At 49.6% G+C, this 27,531-nt stretch overlaps 1 protein-coding gene across 5 annotated transcripts; it reads left to right on the top strand.

Annotated features, from left to right (window-relative positions):
- The first annotated feature begins 932 nt into the window (after positions 1-932).
- WNT5A (Wnt family member 5A) lies at positions 933-23,635 on the top strand. 5 transcript variants are annotated; one of them, XM_045051639.1, is made up of 6 exons: positions 7,611-7,847; positions 8,259-8,392; positions 9,618-9,868; positions 11,214-11,226; positions 14,224-14,516; positions 18,761-18,925. In XM_045051639.1, exons 1-6 carry the CDS (start codon positions 7,611-7,613, stop codon positions 18,778-18,780), a joined length of 948 nt encoding a protein of 315 aa, XP_044907574.1. In that variant the 3' UTR covers positions 18,781-18,925. The 5 variants fall into 5 exon arrangements, with proteins under 5 accessions (XP_023105613.1, XP_044907574.1, XP_044907573.1 ...); XM_045051638.1 differs by lacking the exon at positions 18,761-18,925 and adding an exon at positions 18,510-18,753; XM_023249845.2 differs by lacking the exons at positions 7,611-7,847; positions 11,214-11,226 and adding an exon at positions 933-2,285 and having other exon boundaries at positions 18,761-23,635.
- The last annotated feature ends 3,896 nt before the right edge of the window (positions 23,636-27,531 follow it).

The following is a 27,531-nucleotide window of genomic DNA, read 5'->3' as shown; positions in this document are numbered from 1 at the left end:
TGCTCCACTGTGAGGCATGGTTTGGTGGTGGCGCTCCTGGCATGCTGGACATGGGGGGCACACATCCATCAACCCTGTCCGGGGTGGGGGGGGGGACACCCACAGGTGTCTGCAAGTGTCTAGAAGCTCCAGTGCTTGGAACTCTGTTTTGCGGAACTTCGGCGGCTTCTCACCTGAGGGCACCCACCTAGATTCACCAGGCAGCACTACACCCCGCGTCTGGGTGCCCTGGGTCTCAGCCAGAGGCCCAATCGAACACCCCAGTGCCCAAATCTACTACACTGGAGCGACGCAGGATGTGTGCGTCTACCCTAGTCTCCAGCCCCGGGGCTTAGGGGACCCTCCCCCAGGGATAAGAATGGGGAGGAGGTCCTCCCAGAGGTTCTGTGCCGGGGCAGCAGGCCCCCTGCAGCCCCAGTGGGAGCGGCCTGGGACAGGCGAGCCAAGGGGTCCAGACCGGGAAGTTGGGGTTCAGCCTCCCAAGGGTCGGAGGCTTTGGAAGAGCGCAGACGGCCAGGAGGCGGGCAGGCAGCGGCTGCGGAATGAATCTCTCTCTTTCGGCAGATGCCTGGGGGATGGGGAGCCCAGGGAAGGGGGCTCGATCAGGGAGCGTATTCCGCCCCCCCTGCACCCCAGCCTTGGTACGGCTTTAAAATCCTGCGGAGTTTGTCATAGGCCGGTCTCACCACGCATGCGCAAAGGCGAAGTTGAGTTTTTTTTTTTTCTTTCTTTTCTCCCCCCTTCCCTCTCTCTTTCCAGCCGCCTTTGGTTCTGCAACTTAAAAAAAAAAAAAAAAAAAAAAAAAAAAAAAAATCTTTTTTTCCCCCCTCTGAAAACTGCAGGGGAAAGAGGAGTCCGGAGAGAGGGAGAGAGAGCGTGAGGCAGTTGGCCAGGAGGGCCAGGGGGTGGGGGGGCGGGGGGGACACGGTCCCTGCGGTCAGTCAGTCTGCGGGGCACAGGATCGCGTGGAAGGCTGCTGCAAGCTCCAAGGCGCCGCCTCCGCCGCCCAGAGTCCGGTTCGGTGCGGCCGCCGCCGAGCGAGCTCCTCCCGCCGCCGCCGCCGCCGCGCCGTGCCCCCGACCGCCCGCCGCCCGCTTGCAAGCTCGCCCGCCCCTGGGGCCCCGGCGCCAAACGAGGTGGGCAGCCGCGCCGGCCAGGGGCGGCCAGAACTGAACAGCCGCCGCGGAGCCCCTGGCCCTCGCCCCTCCCCAGCCCCACGCCCGCGGTGCCCTCGCCCCTCTTCGCCCTTCGCCCAGGAAAGGCGGGGAAAAGACGGGGATTAACCCGAAGAAAGAAGGGAGTGGGGAGGGGGGGGGAGCCAGTATCTCCCCTGGGGCAATCGCCCATCGCCCCCCGATCCCACCGCGCGCAGAACTTTCGGGGGACGACTTTTACCCATTTTGCGCCCCCTTTTTGCCAAACCGTAAAATGAAAGGACAAAAGTTGGCGCTGACTCTTGTAGCTCCGATGGCGACTTGTGCATTTTCAGCGGCATCTCCCGGAGAAAAAGCCCTGCGCGCCTGATTGTTCTGTGGCCCCAAAGATTCAGTGTGTGCGTGTGGGGGGGGTGGGGGTGTGTGGGTGTGTGTCTGTGTGTGTACACAGACGTCCACACACTCACTCGCGGCCGCAGGATCAGCGCCTGGAAGCAGACGTTTCGGCCACAGACTTGGAGAGGAGGAGCTGGAGATCGGGAGGCGTGAGCCGCCAGGAGTTTGCAGAATCCGTGGTGTGAATGAACTGGGGGCACCTGGGCGCGCGGATCGCCCCCGCCCCCGCCTCGGGCCAGAGTTGAGTAGTGGGGGCATTTTTTTTTCACCCTCTTGTGAAGAATTTTTTTTTTTTATTATTTGTTGTAAAGTCTTTTGCACAATCACGCCCACATTTGGGGTTGGAAAGCCCTAATTACCGCCGTCGCTGATGGACGTTGGAGAGGGAGCGCCTCGCCGCGGAACAGTCGCCTGCACGCCCTCGCCGGACCCGCGGCTCCCTTGTTGCGCGCCGGCCCGGCTTTGCCTTTGCTACCGGCCGACGGGCTTCGGCGCCCCCTCGGTTCCCTGGCGCATCTCGGCGCTGCTCCGGCTCGGGCCCCCAGACTTGGGCGCCAGTGACTGCTTCGCCTGTGATTTCCTGCGCCTGCCGGACGCGCCCAGGAGGAGCCCGAAGCTCTGCGCCGGATCGTCCCCCCAGGCTTAACCCGGCCGCTCCGCTCGGATTCCTCGGCTGCCCTCGCTCTAGTGGCGACTTCCTCCCCGCAGCCACGTCCCCTCCCCCTCGCCATGAAGGTAGGTGTTCTGTGCGCTGCCGACGCTCGCCACTTTTTTTTCTTTACTTTTTTTCTTTTGGAAGTTAACTGACCCCCCTTCCCCCCCCCCTTCCTTATCCCTCCATTTCTCCTGCTGCCTCTAGAAGCTGGAACTCCTGCGTAGCTGGCAGGGACCTCTACCCCTTCGCCCACGCCCCAACCCCGTCGCGCACTGCCTATCTCCCGGGAGACTTCTTGTCCCACCAAAAGTTCTGCAAACCTTTTAGACTTTGGGGGGAAAAAAAGTGAGGATGAGCCAGGACAGAAAAAAGCGGTTCACAGATGACTTTCCTTTTGCCCTGAGAAACACCAGTGTAATTTACTATGTATATTTCAGTAACAGGATAATGATTCAATTCAACAAATATTTACGGAGCGCCCACTGCGCGGGCACGGAGAGGGTGTGTGGCCGGGGCTCGGAAAGGGGAGGAGGACTCCTTGGTCGGGAGACTGGGCAGCAGGACTAGGAGCCGACACCCCAGAGCCGTGCACCGCCCCCTCTTCTCTCGTCCTCTGCTGCCGGAGGCCAGGTTGCAGCCTCGTCGAGGCCAGGGAATCCTAGAGCTGCAGGCCGTGTGCCTTTAAGAGTGCCTGGTGGGGGGCCAGCGCGCACCCCGGCGCGGGAGCCGGGTCGCGTTATTAGCATTATTAGCCGCCACTGGGTGAGCTCAGGCACTTTGCCGCGGTGATGGGGGCGGGGAGTGCTGGCAGTGGTGGCTCTAATCCCGTCCGCTGGGAGAGCGCACCCCGGCCCCCTGCGCAGAATCTGCCCTGTCCTTTGGAAACATTTGGGCCTCCGCGTTGGGAGAGCGGGCGGGAGGCAGTTTGTGAACTCTTGTTTGTTTTAATTGTCAGTTGTATGTTAAAGCCGAGTCACACACTCTGAGGGTCACCGGGAGTTCACTTTTGCGAAAAGTTAACATTTCTTCCTGCAATATAACTTGCTATTTTGCAAACAACTTCTCCTATCCCTGTCCTCCAAGCTTCGATCCTTATTTCCACTCTTCTTGATCTGTTTTACTTTTCTTGAAAATAAGGTTGGAATTAGAAGATATTTTCGAAAACAAACATCCCCCCTCCATCCCCCACCAAAAAAAAGTTTAAAAAGAGCCCGAAACCTGGAGACCCCGCGGCCTTGTTTTACTTTACAATTCCAGTTTGGCATCGGGGCGCCTTCTCCTCTTGCGTCTTTAAATGGACAACTCGATGTTTGGGAAGTCACTTGGAGGCTGGGTTAGGATCACACCTACAGACCCTGCCCTCCCGCCAATATTCAGGCTGCTCCAGCCTGATAATGGAGATTTCGTTTCTAGAAAGCCTCTGCCAGGGGAGTTCCGAGGGGGCAATGCTGAGTGCGCGCAAGCGATGGAGAGGCCGCGGAAATTCTGTCCCGAGTATGTAGATCCGTGCCCTGCGTGTGGGGGGGAGTAAAGGGTCAGTTGTTCTCGGGTCTTGGGCTTACTAGCCTTAGTCCCGCCCGGCCCCACAAAGGAGGACCCTCCCCAGGAGGACTGGCCCGAGAGTCCCTAGTTCTTTCCCTTCCCTCACCGGAGCGCCTCGGTGCACAAGGGGTTATTAGTACCGTGCGCGCGGAGTTCTGCTTGTCCCGCTGCCTTTTCATCCTCGCCGTGCGGTGCCGACTGCCCCCTGTTGGCTGCCTTGAGGTAGGACACCTGGGAGTCTGTTCTTTGGGGCCGGCAGGCAGCCGCTCTCCTCTCCCTCCCACCTCTGGCTCCGTTGGTCCTTCCCGACCACCAGGTTCTCCCCTCCCAGGAGGGCCTCTCCGAGACTCCCAGAGGACAAGCTGCAATGCGCGGCCGCCGCCGTACGGAAGGGGCCAGAGGTCCGATCCAGCAAACCGGGCTGGGGCGTGTGGAGGAAGGGTTTACCTCCTCACCAGGGTGAAGGAACGGGAGCGTCGCCCTAGGAGGCCTAGGGTCCGGCTTCTGCGCTCTCACCAGTGCCGTCAGTGGGAGGTGACAAGTGTTGCTTTCTCTTTCTCGGCCTCAATTTCTTCGTCTATTAAAAAGTGGAGTTCAAACTGCCTCTGAAGGATAGGGGTTGAACTGATCTTTAGTTTTTTCTCCTTCCACTGGACACTATGTTCTTCTGGATAGAGTTGAGAACCTGTGCTAGGAGTTAGACAACCTGTGTGAGAAGGTGGAAGTGATACGTGTGTGCGAGGAGAGAGAGTCTTGAAGTCTGGAGAGACTTGTCCAGGGGATGGAAGTGGGGAGACAGGGAACAGAGCCGGGCTTGGCCACAATTCTGCCTTTGGAGAGTCCTTGTTACCGGACCTGCGGTTCAGTCCTGAGCCTGGGCAATCCTTGCACTGATTTGGGCGAAAGGAGCTCCCACCACCTTCTCTGTCTGGCTTCCCTACACCCCCCACCCCCTACACACACCACACACTTGGAGCGCAGTAGACACCGTTCTTTGGCAGCGGCGAGGCGCGGCCTGGGACACCCGGCGCCCAGGCTAGGGGAGTGAGGGATTGCTCCCTCCTTGCCTGCTCCCCCAAAGCAGATCTCCTGTCCGCCTGGGCTTGCTCATCCTTATCCGCTCCGCTTCTCTCTGCATTTCCTGGAGCAGGACGTCCCAATGCTGTGGTTGATGCCTTTTATCTTCCGCAATTTTCTGTTTCTCTCCTTCAAGGAGAGATCACAGTGGGGAAGACAAAGTTTATTTCCCACCAAGAGCTGGCATTCTTGGAGTGTCCTATCCTTTTAGCCACCGTGAGCCCAGGTCATACATTTCAGACTCCTCGCTGGTCTCCCTCATCATTTCCATTTTCACAGACTTGGGCAGGCGGGGGCGGGGGGGGGGCACTCTGGACGCAAAAAGTCTAGTGGAAGGGCATGCCCAGACCGAGTGAGGTAGCACCAGTGGCCAAGGGTCGAGAATCTTCTCCCTGCCTTTGCGGAATTTCTCTTTAGGGGCGGTGGGGCCGAGGATTTGGGTGCTGCGCGTGGTAGAGAAGCTTTCTGTGACCCAGGAACCTCTTCTAACCAGAGTGATGGTTTCCCCTCTCTCACCCCTCTTCACCCCCGTCCCCCCCCCCCCGCCTGCACCCCAGTTGATAAAGAAGGTTTAGGCACACCTGAATCCAATGCTAAGGCTTTGGAGGAGATATCGAGTAAGCACCACTGCGTTGAGCTGCTCTGACTTTGGAAACAAGGGCGCAGGAACGCCCTACCCCCACCTCACCCCTCCCTTGCGCTAGAACCTCTCAAATACCCGAAATCCTCCTCCCCATCACACGCTAGGAACAGATTCTGAGGATCCGTACATTAGTGAGTTTCGCGGGCCCTGGAAGTGTCCGAAAACATTCAGCCCGTTCTTTGGTAAACTCAGTCTCTGCGCAGAACTTTTGTTTTAGCCCTGGTGTGACAGTGTCCAGAGAGGTCTCGTTTCGTACGGTCTTTTCGGATCAGATCTCTTGGTAAACAGGCAGGGGTGTTTACCCTACAAAGTCGATGTATTTATTACTTCGCTGTGGGTTCTTTCAGTGCTTCAAACTTGTGGGGCCTTTTTTGGGGGTTGCATGGGGATTGGAGCGGGAGGAAGGCCAAGGTGTTTCCGGGCAAGCGCGCGGGGTTAAGTGGAGACGCGACTCGCGGGGCTCTACTGCCCGATCCCCTTTGGGACACAGCTGGCCTATCCCCAGTATGGAGCTGGGGAGACCGAGTCTCGTAGACCCAATGGCCCACTCCTAGCTGGGAACGGGCGGACTCTCCCCGGGGTCTTCCGGCCCAAAGTCGGTTCGGTTTGTGTGGCTTCGCCTCTAACAAAGAGATCCGCTGTAATCCGCCGAATCTGTTATCAATTTCTCCGCTGCCCGCGCGCCCCGCCCCGCGCGCCCCGCCCGTCGGGAAGCTCGGAAAGTGCGCGCGGCCAGCAGTCTTCTCCGCCGGTGTCTCGGAAGCACGCCGGTGCGTGTGTCTGTGCATGTGTTTGTGTGAATGTGCATGAGTGTGTTGTGTGTGTGTGCGCGCGCGGCCTTGTCCGCCGAGGGGGGAGAGTCGATTTTGCAGCCTGGGCCGCGCGCGAAGGCAGACCTCGCAGCCCACCCCCTCCCCTAGAAGAAACTTGACACTTCGGGCGGGGGTGGGGAGGGAGACCGAGCCTTCTCTCTCCTAGGCTGGGGAAATCCCAGGTTTCTATTCTCCGGGATGCGCCCCTCGCTTTGCGGTGTTTGGAGAACAAGTGGGCCAAGGGGTCAGAGCGCTGGCTAGCGGGCACTGGGGACCACATAAACATTTCCTCTCGGAGAAGCCCCGAGCTGTCCTGGTCTAAAGGACGGCGGGCTGGGAAAAGCCTTGGCACGCTCCTGGGCCCCTAAGCGTTTCTAAGGCCGCCTAGGTCCTCTCTGCCCCTTTGACGGCGCACGTTCCACGATCTTCTGCTGCCCAAGGCGGCTCACCTTTCCTTTCCCGAGGAAAGGGCTCCCTGGGGGCTGCGGGCGGTGCAGCGAGCTACCCTAATCAGAAATGTAAAAGGGGATTTTGGAAACCCGCTCCTCCCACCCGCACCCGCCACTGTCTCGCGCCGCCGCCGCCTACAGGTGGAGAAGTCACCAGTGGGGAGGAACGGCAGCGAAATCTTTCAAGGCCGCCCCCCGCCCCCGAAATGCTTCACGACGGGAACCTTCACCGTCTGGGCCCTCTGAGCCCTGCAATCCAGGGGCTCAGCCGCCGCGGAAGCCGGCGCATCTCTGGCCCCGCCTAGGGCTCACTCGAACCGGCTCTGGCCTCGCCCTGCACCCTCAACGTCCGGGACTTACCGAACCGAGTCTGAATTGGGCTGGAAGGTGGGGTGGGGTGTTCTAAGGGCAGGCTCACTGTGGCGCGATGGCGAAGTGGCCGACAACACCAGACCATAACCGGAGGAAACTGGAGTCGCCCTTGGCTTCCTTTCCTCTTTCTCCGTGGCAGCTGTCAGGAGTGGGGACAGAAGGGGGGGGGGGAGCGGGAGGGAGAGTGAAATGAAAAATCAGAACTTGTGGGAAGGCAAGGAAGGGATCCTCACCTAGGACAGTGGGACCCGGACCCCCTTCTTTCCTCGGGGTGCTATCCCTTCTCTGGGGTACACTGAGTCCGAGGAGGAGCCCGCAGGCAAGGGAGGGGGCACTGTTTTCCGGTTTCCTTGGTTGAGAGAGCCGATCTCTCTCCCCGTTATCCCTAGTGCCCCCCCCCCCCCATCGCCTTCTCCCCACTCCAGTCTGGCTGAAGAGTATCCTAAGGAAACCCCGGTTGCCCTTCCCCCTCTGGAAGTGGCTTCCCCCAAAGCGGCCTGTAAACTGATTATGAAACATACGCTGTTAATTCCGAGCTGCATTTCCCAGCTGGGCACTCTCGCGCACGCAGCTCCCCGGGGCCTCGCCCCCCACCCCCTGCCCTTCCCTCCCGCGTCCAACCCCCACTCCCCCACCCCTGAGCCGGCCACCCCGCCTCCTCCGCAGCCGCCGGTGGCGCGCTCCACTCGCCTTCGCGCTGCTCTCGCCCATGGAATTAATTCCGGCTCCACTTGTTGCTCGGCCCAGGTTGGGGAGCGGACGAGGGTGGCGGCGGGTTCCCGAGTGAATTCCTTCCGAGGAAGGACCCAGCACAGCGCGGACTAGAGGGGAGCGAGGGGGTGCGGGAAGCGAACAAGCAGGAAAGAGGCAGCGCTTGGCACCGGGGCTTTGACTCAACAGCATTGAGACATGTTTGTAATCGCTGGCGTGCCCCGCGCGCAGGATCCCAGCGAAATCAGATTTCCTGGTGAGGTTGCGTGGGTGGATTAATTTGGAAAAAGAAACTGCCTATATCTTGCCATCAAAAAACTCACGGAGGAGAAGCGCAGTCAATCAACAGTAAACTTAAGAGACCCCGGATGCTTCCGTTGTTTAAACTTGTATGCTTGAAAATTATCTGAGAGGCAATAAACATCTGCTCCTTTCTTCCCTCTCCAGAAGGCGATTGGAATATTAAGCCCAGGAGTTGCTTTGGGGATGGCTGGAAGTGCAATGTCTTCCAAGTTCTTCCTAATGGCTTTGGCCATATTTTTCTCCTTCGCCCAGGTTGTAATAGAAGCCAATTCTTGGTGGTAAGTTCCTTTTAAGTACATGTTCTTTATTTTATTTTAATTTTTTTAAAAGATTCATTTGTATGATGCTGCAGTTTTCAGAGCTGAATCGTGAATTTGAGTCCATTTATCTAATGCATATGTATATAATATATTTTACCTTATATATCTGGAAATCAGAATTTTCTTTTAACTTGTTAATATTGTCAAGCTTATCTTTAGCTCCATAGGGAATGGGAACCTATAAAATCTTCGCTTTTCTCTATGAGGCCCTTGTTCAGATGTATGCTTGTAGTACATCACGTAATAAAAGGGAACCAAAATTCACTTCTGTAATAATTGTAAGCCCATCTATAAAATTTACTTTTTGCCACCTCTGGGTAGTAAAAGTGAGTTCCAGCTTTTATTTTCTGTCACTTGAGGTTATTAACCTTCAGGGTCTGAAGTAGGCAGAGTTGTAGGAAGACAGCTAAACTCCAAGTGGGGAAGTATTTGCGCTGGAAATTTGATCAAAAGGAAGTTAACTTGAAGTAGTCAAATGTCCCTAAATGAGGGTTTCTTTCTGGTTAGGGGCCTTGTAGATCGACTGCAGTATATCCAGGGGATTATTTCTGACGGCCTTCTGGATATTTTTTCCCTGTAAATGAACAGCGTTTTTCTGACTGTCAAACATGACTTGTACTCACAGGATACCCTGTCTTGGGTCTTTCACAATCACATAAGGAGCCCTTTTAAAATGTCCAGAACACGGTGAATTTTCTCCAGTCTCTCTATTTGCCTCAGCATCCTTCCATCAGTCAGAAGGAACCTCTATCTCCTCCCCGTGTCTAATTGTGTCTACTTTCGGCATTCATACATTTGCAAAGGCAGATCGGTCCAATTTGTGGGGCAAAGTGAGTCACTTTCTCTAATGTCAGAGGCCCATCCCCAAAACCGCCATTTCCCCCTTTTCTGAGCGCATTTTGGAAATATTGGTTCAGGTATATGGCAAGGAGGGCAAGGAAGGGAGTGAAAACCTAGCTGAGGAGCCAGATGGCGGGGTGGGGACTACAATACCTCCGTTTTCTGAGTGCAGTTTAAACAGAGAAGTTTTATGAAGCCCTTCTCATACTTTGTCATGAGGACAAGCAGGAGAGAAAAAGCATCTGTGTGCTTAAAACCATGTATTGCTGACATGCTTTCAGGGGGCCTACCTCGAGAGTTCACGTAAATCTTGAATGCACATCTCCCCCCCCCCCCTTTTTAGGTCGCTAGGTATGAATAACCCTGTTCAGATGTCAGAAGTATATATCATAGGAGCACAGCCTCTCTGCAGCCAACTGGCAGGACTTTCTCAAGGACAGAAGAAACTGTGCCACTTGTATCAGGACCACATGCAGTACATCGGAGAAGGCGCGAAGACAGGCATCAAAGAATGCCAGTATCAATTCCGACATCGAAGGTGGAATTGCAGTACCGTGGATAACACCTCTGTTTTTGGCAGGGTTATGCAGATAGGTAGGAAACCATTTCACATATTTTCAAATATAGGTCAATTATTCTCCTGGAAAAAGGCTTTAGGGTTTACTGACCGGCTTGATAAGGAGGGGAATCTTTCCAGCAGGGTGCTGGCTGGGGAAGTTTTGTCTTTATTTCTGCTTGCCTTCATTGCTGTCCCCACACCTGATTATAAGTTTTGGGCTTTTTTTAAACCAAATCAGAAGGGAAGCATCAAAGACGCCTCCGTGTTTTCTGAACACTTGATTTTTTCTAAAAAGCATTTTGTTTAAAATAGAAGCAGAACACTTATTTTGGTTTCTCAAAAGTGGATGAGGAAAGCTGAGTCATTTATATCCTTTTAAACTTCAAAACTCTTGTAACTGTTAGAAGTCTCGTAAGCCACAATTCAAATGGCCCAAGCATCAAACTAAATACTGTCCTCTTTCGGATGCTGGATATGTTGGAAGTGAATAAGGTTTTAATTTTCCTAATATAGATATTTCCTGAGGCTATAGAGATATATATGTTAAAAAGCTTTATTTTTAGTACCAAAAAGAATTTTAATTAGAAGTGATCCAATTTACGTTGTGATTTTGGCAATTGATGTAAAAGCACATGCTTCAGATCTCAACCTAGAAACTTAAAAAAAATCTTAAATGTATTGCTCACATTCAGATTCTGTATATTAAATGTATCATTGAACTTATTCCCTGCAGGGAGGAGGTGGCCTTAAAATTGGGCTAAAGGCGAAGCATTTAGAAAATCAGTTTGCCTCTGGTTTGCTTTAATAGCATAGGATGCTATCTGACAGATGTGATCCTATGTGTGTTTTCTAGTGTGAGTATTTTAGGTCCATTTAGTTTTATGCAAACAAGCCCTTATAATTAATATGACTGCAGTGATTCCTAAAATAAGAAGCCATTTATCAAAGCAATTAACTGTTTAGACTGACTGAAGATAAAAAAAAAAAAAAGTTGGCTTAATATCCGTCACGGGTGGATAAAATGCTTTTTTAAAAACCCTGAAAAGTGCATTCATTGAGAACAAAAAAGAGTTGTCAGTGGATGTTTGAGCCAAGCGACTTCATATACTAAAATAATACAGGACTGGAAGCCATTCCTTTAATTGAATGGGAAAATGGTCTGCAGCCTCAGCCTGCAGTTTCATAGGGCTTTGTCCTTCCTGTTAATGATTAAAAAGTGCTAATGTATATACTGGGATCTGAATCTAGGAGTTCAGCGTCAGGAACACAGGAGCTTTCCCTGAATATGGGGTGCCCTGTGTAGTTAATTGGGGATGTGGTGGAGATTCCATTCTGCATTTTGAAATTGTAAGTTCAAAACCTCTTTTTTTTTTTTTTTAGCTGTATCAGAATGGTAAGTTGTCAGCTTTCTCTTCTCACCTTTGCCTTCCCCCTAAATTGCCTTCCTCTCAAAATAATGGGGGCATGTTTTCACAGGTATATGAGTTAGCAAAAATCAATACATTTTTAATGGTAGCCAGGAAGCAAGACAGCAATTGGAAAGGTTCTCTGTGTAGTCCCTCGAACACAGCTTTGATTTAAGAATCTCTTCTTGTCTTCATATGTAGCCTGTTTTGGGCCAAAATGTTCAGAATAAGCTATCATTTGCTAAGTGGATTTGAGTTCTGCTGAAGATTTATTTAAAATGTGGTCCAAGATTCAAAGGGCCTACTCCCTCAGGGAACAAGCAGAACCTTTGGTACAAAGGCTTATATTTAATTGTCCCTTGCAGATACTCTCTCTGGTCCTCAGCTGTGTGGTATTCCCATCTGGGTTGGTGGTAAGTGGGTCCCAGGTCCCTCCTGGCAGCCTCCAAGGGAGCCTTGCTAGATACCACTGTCAAGTTAGCTGATGTCCTGGGCATCTGAGAACACATTCTCCTTTGCCAAAAGTCCCCCAGGTGCCTGGGGTCTCACAGCATAGGAAGCTGCTGCTGGGTGGTTCGCAGTGGAAAGGCTGATGGGGCCTTCTCTTCTATTTATTTAAAGAGATGGAGAGAAGAAAAACAGAATAGATTTTTGTGGAAGAGGAACATGGACCCAACCCCAATAGTGGGAAATTTACTTGGCTTTCACTTTTCTATTTATGAGTCTGTTTGAAGAGAATGAGCTAAGGGAAAATTTAAAACAACTTTGATGCTGAAAGGTGTGTGTGTGCACGCGTGCATCACCCCCTCCAAAGCACTCAGTACACCAGGGATGTGAAGAGCAATTCCTGTCCATGAGAATCTGACCCTGTGATGGGGCCCTTGTCTGAGAAACTCAGGCTGCCATTTCCATCCCTCTTCAACTCATTTTTCTAGGGTGCCAGTTGCCTGGGAGGCTCTGTATACAATTGCCTCCGTGAAGGGCCCACTCTTCATTTTGGAAACTTTCTCATTTTTCATCACCCTACGCTTTCCTCCAGCTTTTGTCTCCGTCTCTTCTTTGTCTCCACACTGTGAAAAGATATGTAAGAGAGGCTCCATTTTGAAGGGGCCTGAGGGTCCGAATAGATGTAGATTTCACAGGGCAGGAAGCCTAACTGAACCAGTAGTATTCCATCCAGGAGGACTGTGTCCACAGGCTGTTAGCCAAAGAGCACTTGTCAAACTGACGTTTTCCCTGCAGTGACCAATTAGCTTGGAGATTTCTACCAGTTTGTGTTCCGGGGCAAGAAAGGAAATGCTCAAGGTAGACTCATGACAAAAAGCAGCATTATTGTCTTTTGTATAAAAGCCCTTTTATGCGCTATCTACTCACAGGACAGTGTCTTATTTTCTTCTGTCTCCAGAGGATTTTTCTTATGTCTTTGGCTAGCTGCTGCCTTATTCTACAAGTGTCCCATCCAGGGCCACAATATTTTCTGTGCTATCAGTGTTAATCTTCAAATAACTCCCTAGAATCCGCCTGCCCACCTCATTTCACTCCATCCCCTGATGTTCTCTGGCTCTCTGATTTGAGCTAGATAGATGTAACACCCCTGAGGAACTTCCTGGATCCTCCTGTCAACCACCAGCACACTCCTCAGGTTATTCATATTTTAAAATCGTGGGAGGGAAGGTCTGTGGTAAAAGGGAATCTTCACCATTCCTGGAAGGAGGAATCACAAATGGCTGTGGATTGAAATGTAGAGCTGAAGTGCAAGAGAAGGGCAGCCCATGGGCCCTGGAATTGGTACAGCCCTCCTCCTCAGACTGGTTGGGGCGGAGTCCTGTTGTCAGCTGTTCTGCTGCTGCATCCCCCCCCCCAAAAAAAAGATGGTTAGCAAGCTTTTTAAGTGTAGGAGCAACTTATTCATGTACAGGGATTTCAGGGCCAGAAGGGGCTTTTTTTTTTTAACCTAGGCACCTAGTTCAATACCCCTATTTTATAGTTGAGGGGAATGACCCCCCCACCCCCCCCAGTATACCCCTCAGGCCCAGCTTCAGCTGGCAGGGTGTTAACCCTTTCTCTCTCACAGCACGACATTTTTATTTTCAGTGGCTTCTTGTTACAGAAATGTCTCCATGTACAAGTGAAAATTAAGGTAGTCTGTGATCGCCTCCCTTTTCCTCCGGGCTGGGCTCCTCTATCAGTGTCTTACAGGGAAGTATTCTTTACAAGAAAGAGGGGAAAAGAGAAGACCTTTTTTTGTTTCTTCTCCCCTGAGATTGTGCTTTTTCTCTTCTTGCTGTTATTCCAACACTTTGAGGCAGAGGCTATGGGGTGGGGAAGGGGGCTGCGGAAGTAGCATCAGAGACAGCAGGCTGTTGTGAAAGTAGACCTCCATCTTCCTGAAGGAGAAGTCACCAGGCTAACCCGGTTTGGGATTTAAGAAGAGGCACGGTTCACTACAGTACTGTAGGAACAGGTTTAGAAATGTCCTCTGGAGAAGTCCTGGCCTGAGACAGGCGCCAGGCTGCATGATGGAGGAAGGGGAGCCAGGCCACAAGCGTGTGGCTGCTGCAGCCTCCGCGTTCTAGGGCCTGAGATTTTCAGAAGACCCCAAACGTTAAAATTAAGTGTAAGGAAGTCTCCCCACATTCTCTTCGCCCTCCACGACTTGTTTCGTGTGCCTTTTGGGAAGTCAGTCTCCAGGATTTTCAGTTGTAGGGAAAACCACGACAGCGGAGGAGTCCGCTGTCGGGCCCTTCAGGGTGAGAGCAAAGACGTCAGGGGGCTGCCGCTCGCGTCACTTGCTGCTGCTGCGTGTCGGGGCGGCTCTCCTGGCTTCCCCGGGGCCGGTGGGGGCGGGGGGGGGGCTGGCCCGGGTCGGAGGGGTGCTAGGGCTGGGGCGCCCCTGCCCCCGCCCGGGGCCGCTGGGGGGCTCCCGATGCGCTCCCCGCGGGGCCGCGGGCAGGCGCCCGGTGACCCCCGCGTCCCGCCCACAGGCAGCCGCGAGACGGCCTTCACGTACGCGGTGAGCGCCGCGGGGGTGGTGAACGCCATGAGCCGCGCGTGCCGCGAGGGCGAGCTGTCCACGTGCGGCTGCAGCCGCGCCGCGCGCCCCAAGGACCTGCCGCGGGACTGGCTGTGGGGCGGCTGCGGCGACAACATCGACTACGGCTACCGCTTCGCCAAGGAGTTCGTGGACGCGCGCGAGCGGGAGCGCATCCACGCCAAGGGCTCGTACGAGAGCGCGCGCATCCTCATGAACTTGCACAACAACGAGGCCGGCCGCAGGGTGAGTCCCGCCCCGCCCCGCGCCCTTCTCGGGCGCCCCGGCTCCTTAGCTCGGTCCTGCCCCGTGCCGCCCCTCCGTGTGTACCTGTCCCTCCGTCTCTGCGTCTGTCTACTTCCTTCCCTTTCTGACTCTGGCTCTGTCTCCGGTCGCTTTCCCTCTCTCTCTGCCTCCGTCTAGCTCTCTCCTCCTCTCTCTGCTTCCCTTCCTCCCCGCCCCACCTACACATGGGCCTCTCTGAAGGGGGGGTGCACGCCCCAGAAAGGCCTCCTGAAGGTGAATCATCCCTCCCGGGCCCCCTCCAGCAAAGGTGCTCCTGCAGTTGCCTGAGAAAGAGCTTTTTCTGCCTTTTTTAATTAGTCCCCGGTGCAATTGGCCAGCCCAGCTCAGCTCAGAAGTAAAAATGTGAATAACGTTCGCCCTCCTCCCTGGAACATGTTTGTGGTTGGGCTTAAATTTGGGAGAGGGAACTATTTATCCCAGTAGGTGCCCAGTGGAGAAAGCCCTCACCTCAGCTTCCAGAACTTACCTTTTCCCTTACTTGCTTTCTGCTTGCCTCCCCTTGTGTCGTTAAGATAGCAGGCCTGAGGGATTGAGGGTTTTGTTTTGTTTTAAGAGTTCTTCTAGGAAAACTATAGCATTTTTAGCAGTGTGGAATTTTATAGGTCTGACCATCAGGCCAATCGAGGGTGGCTCTGGATAGAAGGGGGAGCCACTCAGAAGTGCCCAGGGAGACCAGCTTTGCAAGCCCTCACCAGCCTTCTGGGTCCACTCTTCCCTTCTCCTGGTGGGAAGCTTCTCCACAATAGTTAAAAAGACCCTTTTTTCCTGTGGTTAAACACATGGCACTTTATGGCTGCTTTAAAATGAAGGGGTGAAACTTTTCTTAACTTTGGCAGCATTGAAAACCAGGGCCATTATTTTTTCACAGAACCCAAGGTAGGTGCCAGGAACTTTCTGGTCAGAGATTTCACTCTTCTGTATTTTGGGGTGAGGAAAAGGGAAGATAATCACAGAGTAAAATACAGAAGACTGGGAGGAGCCTTAGAGCCCTCTAACCGCACACCCTCATTTTTAAAGCTCGGGAAACTGAGGCCCTAGAGAACCACTTCATGGCCATGGAGGAAAATTGATGGATTGCAATACAAGCCCAGGCGTGTTTTTATTAAACGCCTGCGTCACAGCTCGGGGTAAAGGGCTATAGGCTAAATTCCAGTTGTGTTCCTTTCTGTGTATGAGCCTCAGTTTCTACATTTCTACATCTGTTGGATGCCATGGCACGAACTATCACTTAGCGTTATGTGAGGACTAACCAGGATCATATAGTAGGTGGATCCAGATGAAGTTACCAATACTTGACTACCTCTGACCAATTAAATAACGGTTTCTCGTGGTTCAATCCAAGGGCTGAGCTTAACGTCAGTGTAAGTGCTTGATTAATCATAATTGTTGGACATAAGCTGAGAGCAGAGAAGTCAAAGATGATCTAGATAGTTCCAGCTAACCTAGCTTCTTCTTAAACTGATGTTAAGGGAGCCTGGGTGGCTCAGTTGGTTAAGCGTCCAACTTTGGCTCAGGTCATGAACTCATGGGTCATGAACTTTCATGGGTTCGAGCCCCACGTCGGGCTCTGTGCTGACAGCTCAGAGCCTAGAGCCTGCTTCAGATTTTGTGTCTCCCTCACTCTCTGCCTCTCCCCTGCTCATACTCTGTCTCTCTCGGAAAAAAAAAAAAAAAAGATTAAAAAAAAAGTTTGTTTTTTTTTTTTAATTGATGTTATACATTTGGAGGTGTTGGGGAAGGACTAAACTGTAGATTTTTACCTGTGGTGCCCTGAGGGGTCAGATTATTGCTCGGGGCAGGGCGGGGGCAGTTGTGGCCTCTCCTTTCTTAAGCCTCCTGTTGCTGTGGTGGACTCTGTCTCCCCCACTGCAGCCGACCAAGGCCACAGAATGGGCATGTCAGCCCCACTCTCTGTGGGAGCCCATAAAGCTTGTCCCTGTCCTCACAGGGGACATGTCACATTACCCTGTGCATACAGTGTGCCCGGTGCCTCAGACCAGAAGTGCCTTCAGGACAGAGATGTGGTTGACTCTCTGGGCCTCATTGTGCCCATATTTGGTACTTTCATCCATTTAGGGGATTTCTTTGACTTCTCTCACGAAGAGAAATTATCAGGGGCTTAGCAACCAAGGAGAGAAGGTCAAGGAATTTCCAAGTAGAGAGAGGGGGTTTTGGAGAGTTGGAAAAAGCACCTTTAATATTAGAATTTCATTTAACATCTACATTTTTTAACGTTTGTTTATTTTTGAGAGAGAGAGAGAGAGAAGGAGAGAGAGGGAGAGCGAGAAAGACTGTGAGCAGGGGAGGGGCAGAGAGAGAGGGAGACACAGAATCCGAAGCAGGCTCCAGGCTCTGAGCTGTCAGCAGAGAGCCCGACGTGGGGCTCGAACCCACAAACTGTGAGATCATGACCTGAGCCAAAGTTGGAAGCTTAACTGACTGAGCCACCCAGACATCCATAACATCCACATTTTTAAATAGTGAGTGAATTCTTCTTGTAAGTTTTATAATTTGAGCTGTGAGCTAAATTGAATTCTGGCAGATGAGGTTACACGGAAGACAGTTTTTCTCCAGGACAGTGGGGGAAGGGAGGAGGAAATCTGTGAACACTGTGCCAGGAAATCATACTAGAATCTCCTCGGGGCATTAGCTTTTTATTTTAGTCAAAGGGGAGCAAAGGTTAAATACATCTGCAAAACCCTTCTGCACATTAGCTGAGTGCCTGAAACCCTTTATGCCAAGGAAGTACATTCTGCTACCCCCCCCCCCACCCCTTCTACAAAAATAGAGCCCCTTATGAGTCTTTATAGGAAGAAGGGAGCTGTTCTGGGTGGAAGGAGCCTTCTAGCTCACTCCAGCCTCCAGGTTCCTGACAGGTTCTCTGCAGCTTGCCAGCACCACTCTGACTCTGGGGTGGGGAGCAGGCGGGTGGGTGACTGGCAGAGGAACTGTGGGTAGTAGGAACCGTAAATAGGCACCCGCCACCTCCCGGACCGCTGGGCACAGTGCTGCGAGGCCAGGCCAGTGGGCACTGCTGCCCGGAGGCCAAGGTGACCAGGCGAGAGCGTAGGACTGGCACCCGCCCGCATGCCATGCACTCATCACCCTGGGAACGACCAGATTTACTGATTGCATCAGAATGTATGCTGAGCACTTTCCTTGCATCTCCTAATTTTATCCTTACAACAATGTTTCGAGGTTGGTACCATTACAGTTCCCCTTTACAGATAGAAAAAGGAGGCTCTGAGAGGTGAATCCAGTTGCCTGAATTCAGGGGCACAGTTAGGACAAAACTCCCATCTGCCTAGGTCTGGCGTGGGTGCTCTTAGCTTAGGCATTGTGGAGTAGGGTTAGGGGCTGTGCCGGAAGCGGGAGTGACAACCTGAGGTCCAGGCCCTGTTCCTCCGCATTCTAGCTGTGTGGCCTGTGCAGACCACTTTCCCTCTCTGCGTCACTGTGCCATCGTTTAACCCGCCCTGTGTTATAATGTTGTTTGGGAGGATTAAATGAGATAAACAGCATAAAGGCTCTTATTACAGTGCCTGGCACACAGCAATAATAATAGTGATGAAGATTTGAACCCTGATCCCACCTGAGCTAGACCCCTCCCAACCCTCCTACTTACCAGCTGGGTTGCCCATGAGCAAGTCACTGAGCATAAGCTGAGAGCCCAACTGGCTGAGTTGAAATCCTGGCAGCCTTACCTCCCAGTGGCCGGGCAAGTAACTCAACTGTATGGGCCTCCCTTTCCTTCTCTGTGAAATGGGCACGATACTAGCACTTCCCTTATAGGCTGGCTGTGGGGATTAATCCAGGTAATGAGGGCGAGGAATGGTAAATAAGCTCTGGGATGAGCGTTCAAGATGTAGTAGTTGCTGTAATGTTTTCCTGTAAAAAAAGGAAGCAACTTGAGTGGTCTCTCCCTGTTCTCAGTTCAAAGCTGGCTGTTTGTTACAGTGATGTGTGAGAATATGGTGATGAGGAGCTAAGAGCATGTTTATTTTGAAGACGGCAGCGCAAGACTTCTGGTGGCACAGGATGAGGAGGAAAGCGCCCAGGCCCGGGTTTAGCCGGTGACCATGGCTCCATGTAGAAGGTGGACGGGAGCTTTGCTAACATCCCGTCCACCGGCTGTCCGGGGCTCGTCCGGGAGTGCATACACTGACTGTGCTGTCTCCTCACAGACGGTGTACAACCTGGCTGATGTGGCCTGCAAGTGCCACGGGGTGTCGGGCTCCTGCAGCCTCAAGACCTGCTGGCTGCAGCTGGCTGACTTCCGCAAGGTGGGCGACGCCCTGAAGGAGAAGTACGACAGCGCGGCCGCCATGCGGCTCAACAGCCGGGGCAAGCTGGTGCAGGTCAACAGCCGCTTCAACTCGCCCACCACGCAGGACCTGGTCTACATCGACCCCAGCCCCGACTACTGCGTGCGCAACGAGAGCACGGGCTCGCTGGGCACGCAGGGCCGCCTGTGCAACAAGACGTCCGAGGGCATGGACGGCTGCGAGCTCATGTGCTGTGGCCGCGGCTACGACCAGTTCAAGACCGTGCAGACGGAGCGTTGCCACTGCAAGTTCCACTGGTGCTGCTACGTCAAGTGCAAGAAGTGCACGGAGATCGTGGACCAGTTCGTGTGCAAATAGCGGTCGCTCGACGCCTGCCTGTCACCCTGCCCCGCTCCCAGGACCCACTTATTTATAGAAAGTACAGTGATTCTGTTTTTTTTTTTTTAATATTGTTTTATTTTCCCCTGAGAATTACAACCGGAACCATTTTTTTTTCTGCTCCCATCTAAAAACTCTGTGGTTTATTATTAATATTTTTATTATTATTTGGCAATAATGGGGGGTGGGAACCAAGAAAAAAATATTTATTTTGTGCATCTTTGAAAAGGTAAGACAAAACTTCTTTTGACGGTACAGGATGAGGGGGAATTACATGTACCCTTAGTTGTGTGCACATCTAGAAGGGAAAAATGTTTTCTTTTTCTCAACTAAGGGGTCAGATATGGAACAGGTAGCATCCAACTGGAAGGGGGTGGTACAGATCTATGCAGGACCCAGCTTCTGTGATCAAAGTGAATTGCGAATGCTCTGGGGAGGGTGGAGAGGTCTTGAGAAACCAACAAAAAATGAGGTCCCCCCCACCCCCCTTCCCTAGGGACTGCCAACCTGAAACAGTTTCAAAATGGTAATTTAAGAGGTAACAGCCAGAATCTCCTATCCTTCAAAGGAAGAAGGTACATTATTTGTGTCTGTTTTCTCAAACATTCTATCTGCAGATGGTCTTACACTAGTAGCTACTGAAACTTGGGGAGCAGGGAGGAAAATCCCAGTAGTTGAAGACCTGAGAAACACAGGTATCAAGATACTGACTTGAAGCTGTTAACAGGAATTAGGTTATCAGATTGGAAAAGGATTCCCATGTGGTTCTGGGTACTAGACTTTTTGTTTGGAGAGAGGTGGGAGGTTGGCTTGAATATGAAGAAAAATATACTGTAATTTTCTTAGGGATACTTGGTTAATAAATAACATTAATGAAAAATAGTAAATGAATCCATTCACAGATCCTCAGCCCAGACGACAAGGTGTGCAGGTCAGCGTTGCACCAGAGCAGAAAACCTGTTTGAGGGGAAAGAGTGAAATCGGTCCTCCTACTTGACCCCAGGACCTCTCTGATTCCTCCTTGCTTTGCTGCGATGTGATGCTGGCCACGTTGCGAAAGGCAGCAGCAGCTCAACTGGGTCCCCTTTGATTGTGGGACAGGAAATGAAGTATTACAAGCTCCACTTGGGAAACAGTCCACTACTTAGGGATTTTTTTTTCCCTAAAACTTTTATTTGGAGGAGCACCAGTTTTTGTATGTTTTAATGACGTTAACATGGCTAATGGAGTTCCCAGAGGTGCTGCTGCGTTCACTGTTGTGATCCTGTGTAGAGACTTTCCACTCCAGCTTTTCCTATTATACTGCAGGTGTGCCCCAAGACTGTTCTAGTGTACTTGAACAGTTGCATTTATAAGGGGGGGATACGGTTTAATGGTCCCTCATATCTCAAAGTCTTTTGTAAATAACATATATATATATACACACACACACACACACATCTATATATAAATATAAATATAATTATATCTCAGTGCAGCCAGTGATTTCTAGTTTACTCTGGGGTTATTTCTCGGTCTAGAGCATTGTTATCCTTCATTGCAATCCAATTGGGATTTTTCCAAAAGGTTTCTGGGTTGAGCCTGGGCTGTGGCCCTGATGTGATCACATCTTAAGCATCACGAAGCAGCCTTGTTTCTGAGGAATCTGGAAGGTCTTACCTGATATGCATGTTGGTTTGAAGACTTCTTTCATCATCCCTGTGCCACCCCCTTTCTCCAACCTCCATTTCTGTACACTTTCCAGAAAGGGCATTACTCCTTTGTCATAGAGGTGGAAATGAAGAGAGTTTCAAAACTCGGAAGCTTTGTCAATGCGTCTGTTCCCTTGGTTCATTTTGCAGAGTGAAAACCGGTGCCTGTTAGGCCTGGAGGTACCTGTTTGAGTCCAAGGAAAACTGAGCTTACAACATACATAGCTAGTTAGAGAGATTTTTTTTTTTTTTAAAGCAAGGACACCTTTTTCCTAAAAATGCCATCAAATGTGTTCTTATCTCAGACTTACGCTGTTCTAAAAGTTTGGAAAGATACACATCTCCTACAACCGTCCTAGGCTTGGTGGTCTTCATAATCACCTCCACCACCTGTGGCTCTTAATTTATTGCACAAGGATATTCACTTCCCCTCAGTTGCAGTGAATTGCAAGCAAAAGATCTTGAAATTAAAAAGCACTAATTAGTTTAAAATGTCACTTTTTTGGTTTTTATTATACAAAAACCATGAAGTAATTTTTTTTTATTTGCTAAACCAGATTTTGTTCCTTTTTAGTGATTCATGTTTATGAAGAGAGTTGAGTTTAACAATCCTAGTTTTTAAAAGAAACTATTTAATGTAAAATATTCTACTTGTCATTCAGATATTATGTATATCTTCTATGGCCTTTATTCTGTACTTTTAATGTACATATTTCTGTCTTGCGTGATTTGTATATTTCACTGGTTTAAAAAACAAACATTGAAAGGCTTATGCCAAATGGAAGATAGAATATAAAATAAAACGTTACTTGTATATTGGTAAGTGGTTTCAAGTGTCCTTCAGATACTTCATGTGGAGGTTTTTTTTTTTTTTTGAGAAACCATGAGGGATAGTTTAGGGTGACTACGCGTCAGAATAATAGAAGAGTGGAGACTTTTACCAAAACCAAACTTTGGAAGCTTCAAAAGATTTCTATATGTAATGGAACAAAAGGGGAATTCTCTTTTCCTCTATATGTTCCTCAAAAAAAAAAAAAAAAAAAAAAAGAAAGAAAGAAAAGAAATCAAGCAGATGGCTTAAAGCTGGTTGTAGGATTGCTCACATTCTTTTAGCATTATGCATGTAACTTAATTGTTTTAGAGCGTGTTGCTGTTGTAACATCTAGGAGAAGAACTGAAAAGGCACACGCTTTTATCCATGACCAGTATTTTTGTCCAAAAGTATATTTGTGTTTACCACTGCATCTGTTGTACCTCTCTGTTGGAAGTTACCATGGACGGATGGTCTCTTATACCCCTTTGGAAGTAGTTCTACGAAAAGCAAACCTCAGTCTGCAGAGAATGAAACTCATTGGAAACTGAAGGTTCGTTGTGTTAAGTGCAATTAATATGAGTTCTTGTGCTTTCTGAAAACTTACACCGAAATCTGGCCAGCGCCACACAGATTGATACGTTAGCCCTTTGCTTTTTTTTTTTTTTCTTTCCGGATAACCTTGTAACATATTGAAACCTTTTAAGGATGCCAAGAATGCATTATTCCACAAAAAAACAGTAGACCAACATATAGAGTGTTTAAAATAGCATTTCTGGGCAAATTCAAACGCTTGTGGTTCTAGGACTCACATCTGTTTCAGTTTTTCCTCAGTTGTATATTGACCAGTGTTCTTTATTGCAAAAACATATACTCCATTTAGGACTGTCAGCATATTTTTTTCTTTTCATGCTGGAGTGCATTCAAGATCTTCCCAATACAGGAAAATTAACAAAAAATTTGTATGTAGGCAGTGGCAAACAGAGTCATGTTCAAAATAGTAATTATGGGCTAAAGTAGAAGGAAGACCGTTTTAAGTTTTGGTCCAGTTTATCTGTTCAGTTCTTCAAGCTTGAACTCCTGGGACTGACACCGTGTGTATGTTTTAGTAGCCGACCCAAACCCTTTTCTCAGACAATGTTGCCAATACCAGTTTTCAATTTGTTTTTGCAAAACATTATTCAAGCCGGTGGAGTTATCAAATATGACGTTCTATAAGTACTCCGAATAAGAAACTGGTACTGGCTGAGTCCAAGAGATCCTTGGCAAAAGCAGTCCCCAAAGACTGAGTGGTGTATTATAGAAATAGAGACAGATAGAAAAGGTACTTACAACTTGAAGAATATACGTAATGCAAATACTCACCAAGGCATAGGTCTAGAGTACTGCATTATCTCTGTAAAGTATACTTTAAAAATATTTATTTTTTTAAAAAAGGTATTTTTTAGTCTCTCTCTTTGGAATGGGGAAAACTAGATGCCATGTTTTGAAAGTAAGACGAAGAAATGAGTTTTTAATAATATAGGACACATTTGGCAATGTTAGGAATAAAAACCTAGGAAGTGGATCGTCTACCTGTTCGCACAAACTTTACGCTTCAACCTAATGTTTGGATAATACTTTATTTTAGTGAAACATCATCTTGTTAGTCAACTTGAGACAATGGATATGGAATGATTAAAGGTTGGTGTGATTTTTTTTTAAAGCAAAAGTGTATCAGTTTGAATTTCAAAGATTTAATGTCTCAGTATTTCAGAAGCAAACGGAAATGAGGAACATTGCCTCCTAGATCAGTTTTATATGCAGTGTACAATTTGCTGGGCTAGAAATGAGATAAAGATTATTTATTTTTGTTCAGACCTTGTACTTTTCTATTAAAATCATTTTATGAAATTGGTGCAGTCGTGTGTGTGTTTAGCGGAGGTGGCGTTCATGGCCGTCAAAGTTTGATGGGGGTGCAGAGCGCGATGATGGCTTAGGGCAACCAGAAGAAAGAAAACTACACTTCAGGCAGGTGCGTGAGACTTTGGTCCAATTTTGAGTGTTTCCTTTGTATTTTATGCCTGATGTTCATCTTTATTTCTTGTCTGTTCCGCTGCTGCTAATGTATTAAGAGTCATAGTAGGAGATTATTATTCAGTGTAGGAATTTAGCACAGTGACATGGGATTATGATAAAATTCCAGGGCAAGAGAGGAAAGAGAAGGATTTGAGGAGAGAGAGAAAATGTTCAAGATAAACAGACTGGATCACCCGAAATATTCTGCTGGTTGCTTTTTGCATGTCACACGGCTGCCAGCCAGGTGTTTAAAACCGGGTTTCTGAGCCTCAGCAAGGTTGGCTTTTGGGTCTGGATAATTCTTTATTGTGGGAGTTTCTCCCGTGTGTTTGAGGTTTGGCAGCACCCCTGGCCTCTAACCACTAGATGCCAGCGGTACCCCCCCCTCGTGACAACAAAAATGTCTCCCAAGACATTGCAGAATGTGCCCCAGGGAGCAAAATCACCCCCAGTTGAGAACCACAGCTTCCAGTGGAGGGACTGAGGGATTGAGCACTTGAGGAATACAGGCTAAGTACAAGGGGGGGACTGTTACTTGCCTAAGTTGGCTAATGAGCTAGAAAAGTCCTTTGTCAGTGTTCCTGTGTAGAAAATGGAGATGCGGCAGCTTCCATAGGGCAGCTTGGCTTAGCAATTCAGAACATAGATTGTTTGGATTCAAATCCCAGAACTGACATTTGCTGTGTTACATTGGGAAAGTTCTAAACCTCTCTGTGCCCCTGAATCCTTGTCTTAAAAATGAGAGACAGCATTATACCTACCTCTTAGAGTTGTTCTAAAGATGAAATGAGTTAACATGTTTGGGGTCCTTAGAGCAGGTTCTAGTACATAGCAAGTGCTCACTAAACATTTGCTAGGAAGGATAGAATAAGTCTGACTAAACCCAAGATGTGGAAGCCAGTCCTGTTTAATATTCCCAGCCATGGTCTGCTCGATGCTAGGAAGTCACCCTTGTTGTTTGAAGAGGTTGCAAACTTGGGGCCCACTGTCTACATCACGTTTTCAGATGTGCTTTGTTTGACTAGCAAAGCATTAAAAAATGCTCAAATTAGTTGCCACCATTTAAAGATGAGTAGTTGCACATTCAGACTAGGATTTCTGGCTTGAAAAATGGGAAGAGCTGGCCACCTGGACACATGATCTCACAGGCCCCCTGCAGTGACAGTCAACTATATCTGAGCAGCCACTGCCCCTTTGAGCTGGGGTTGGGCATGTCCAATTCGCCAGCCATTTATGTGACCTACCTGACCCCTGTAGGTTCTTGCACTTGTGATGGCTTTTAAAAGTGTTTTCCCTCTAAATCAGAGTTTCTCAACCTTATCATTATGACATTTGGGGTCAGATAATTCTTGGCTGTGAGGGACTGTCTTATGCATTATAGGATGATTAGTGGCATCCCAAGACCTCTCTCCATGAGATGCCAATAGCACCTTCCTATTGGTGACAACGAAATATGTCTCCACATATTGTTGAATGTTGTGGAATGGGGGGGGGGGGGTGGAGATGATGGGTAAAATCACCCTCATTAAAACTCATTAAAACCAAAAAGATCTGTATTTATGAGTTAGCCAATGAGGTTAAAACAGAAATAAAAAGGATTAATCTCTTGGTGTAAAGAAATGTCTGGCATATCACAGGAACTCTAAATATTTAATGAGTTAAAACCACATCCATTTTCAGGTTTCAGCTCTACCCACTATTCTTGAATCTCTCTGATCTTAGTGTCCTCACCTGAAACACAGGGACAAGAGCAATTAGGTTTGATACTTAAATTACATGATATAACCTGCAAAAAGCCACTGCTAAAGCCTAAAAAATAGTTGCAACTGAAGAGGGGAGATTAGTATCAAAAACAAAGACAATAAATTATCAGCTAAATTTTCCTAACCAGCCTTCCCCCAGGAGCTTAACAGATGTGTACTCTGTCCTTTGATTTTTGATATTGAGCTGTAATTTCTAAAGAGGTTTCTATCACTCATAGGCCCGGGAGATGCTCAACAGAAGGCATGCCACAACCAAACAAGTTTGGGAAGTGACAGATGATGGATTTCTGCCCACTGAGAGATGTATGATGTTCATTGGCGTATTGGCTGTGTGAAAACCAAACAGCAGGAAAGAAACTTGCTGCCTGACTCAGAGCTGGTCGGAGATTTGGACTCTGCTCATTTAGCACCTGTGCTTATCCTGTGGGCAAGCTGGGAAGCACTGGGGTTGAGTGCCCCTGTCTCTGGCAGGTGCTGCGAGGACTCCTTCCATTGAATCCAGAGCTGCCTGGCTTGCTGTCCGTGGCTGCCCAGGGGAGGGCGTGCTACCTTGTGTCATGTCTGGAGAGCTGTTATCTGTTCCTCTGGCCAGTGGAGGCTGGCTCCGAGGGGCAGCTCATCTATCTCTGCAGCCTGGTTCACTAGGAGGGGAAGAATCTGCTCAGGAGACGAGGGAAGTCCAGGGACACCGAGAGACCGCAAAGGTGAGGAAGAGGAAGAAAGGAAGGGAAACAGAAAAGAGCAGAAAGAGGGAAAGAGGAAGGTGTAAAAAGCAGAGGAGGTGAAGGAAGCCAAGAGGGGATCCAGATGTCCTCTGACCATTACCTTTGGACAAATCTCATTTCTTTTTTTGTTCAGCATTTATTTATTTTTGAGAGACAGAGACAGAGTGTGAGTGGGTGAGGGGCAGAGAGAGGGACACACAGAATCCGAAGCAGGCTCCAGGCTCTGAGCTGTTAGCACAGAGCCCCATGTGGGGCTCGAACTCCCGAGCAGTGAGATCGTGACCTGAGCCGAAGTCGGAAACTTAACCGACTGAGCCACCCACGTGCCCCCCCCCTTCTTTTTAAATGTTTATTTGGGCAAATTTCATTTCTAATAATTAAAAAGTGGTGTAGGAAAGGAATATTTGACAAGCATTTATTCTGTACCTGGTACTTGCTAAGGGCTTTATCTTTCATTCATTTAAGTAGGATTTTCAAGAATATTCTGAGATAATGCTGTTACCTTCATTTTATAGATGAAGAAATGAAAGTATGGAGAACTTAAAGCTGACTCAAGAGTCAATATGTCCACCAAAAATTCATGCTCCTCCTTTATCGATGTGGAACTGGTCCTCCAAGAGGGCTGCCTAACCAAAGACTACATTTCCCAATCCCCTTTGCAACTAGATATGGCCCAGAGGCTAGTTTTGAACAATGGACAGTGAACAGAGGTGGCATGTGTCGATTTTGGAGCTCGGAGTCTTTGAGAAACTTGTATCAGTTCTCCCTGGCTTCTTTTCTTTCCACCAGTTGGGAGCAGAGGGCTCTGAAGTTCTAGGGGCTGAGGGAGCCATGGCATGAAAGAAATCCGGGTCCTTGACCCCCCACACGGAGGAAAGCCATGCACTGACCAGAAATTCCCTCCTTAGATGGTCATGTGATGAATCATAAACTTCTATCAAGTGACAGACATTTTGGAGTTTGATATAAGTAGTTATTCTACCCAGCACACTACTGGGGTTTCAGTCCACCTGTCATGCTCCTGTAGTCGGGACCCAGGTCTGTCACTGAGTCCCTGGACACAGTGGGGGTCCCTCGGTGGAACAGTCACAGATTCAGAAGATCCCTTGCAAGTCTTCCTATCCCCCCCATCCCCCCCTCCCCCACCCAGGTGGACGCTGGCCCGGAGAAGCAAGCAGTTTCACCTGGGGGACTCCATTTCAGACATGTCCTGACTCATCCACATTCATTATCAAAGAGGGCT

The sequence above is a fragment of the Felis catus genome, chromosome A2, assembly GCF_018350175.1.
Source record: "Felis catus isolate Fca126 chromosome A2, F.catus_Fca126_mat1.0, whole genome shotgun sequence".
Lineage (NCBI taxonomy): Eukaryota > Metazoa > Chordata > Mammalia > Carnivora > Felidae > Felis > Felis catus.
This window is presented reverse-complemented; position numbering and strand designations above follow the sequence as displayed.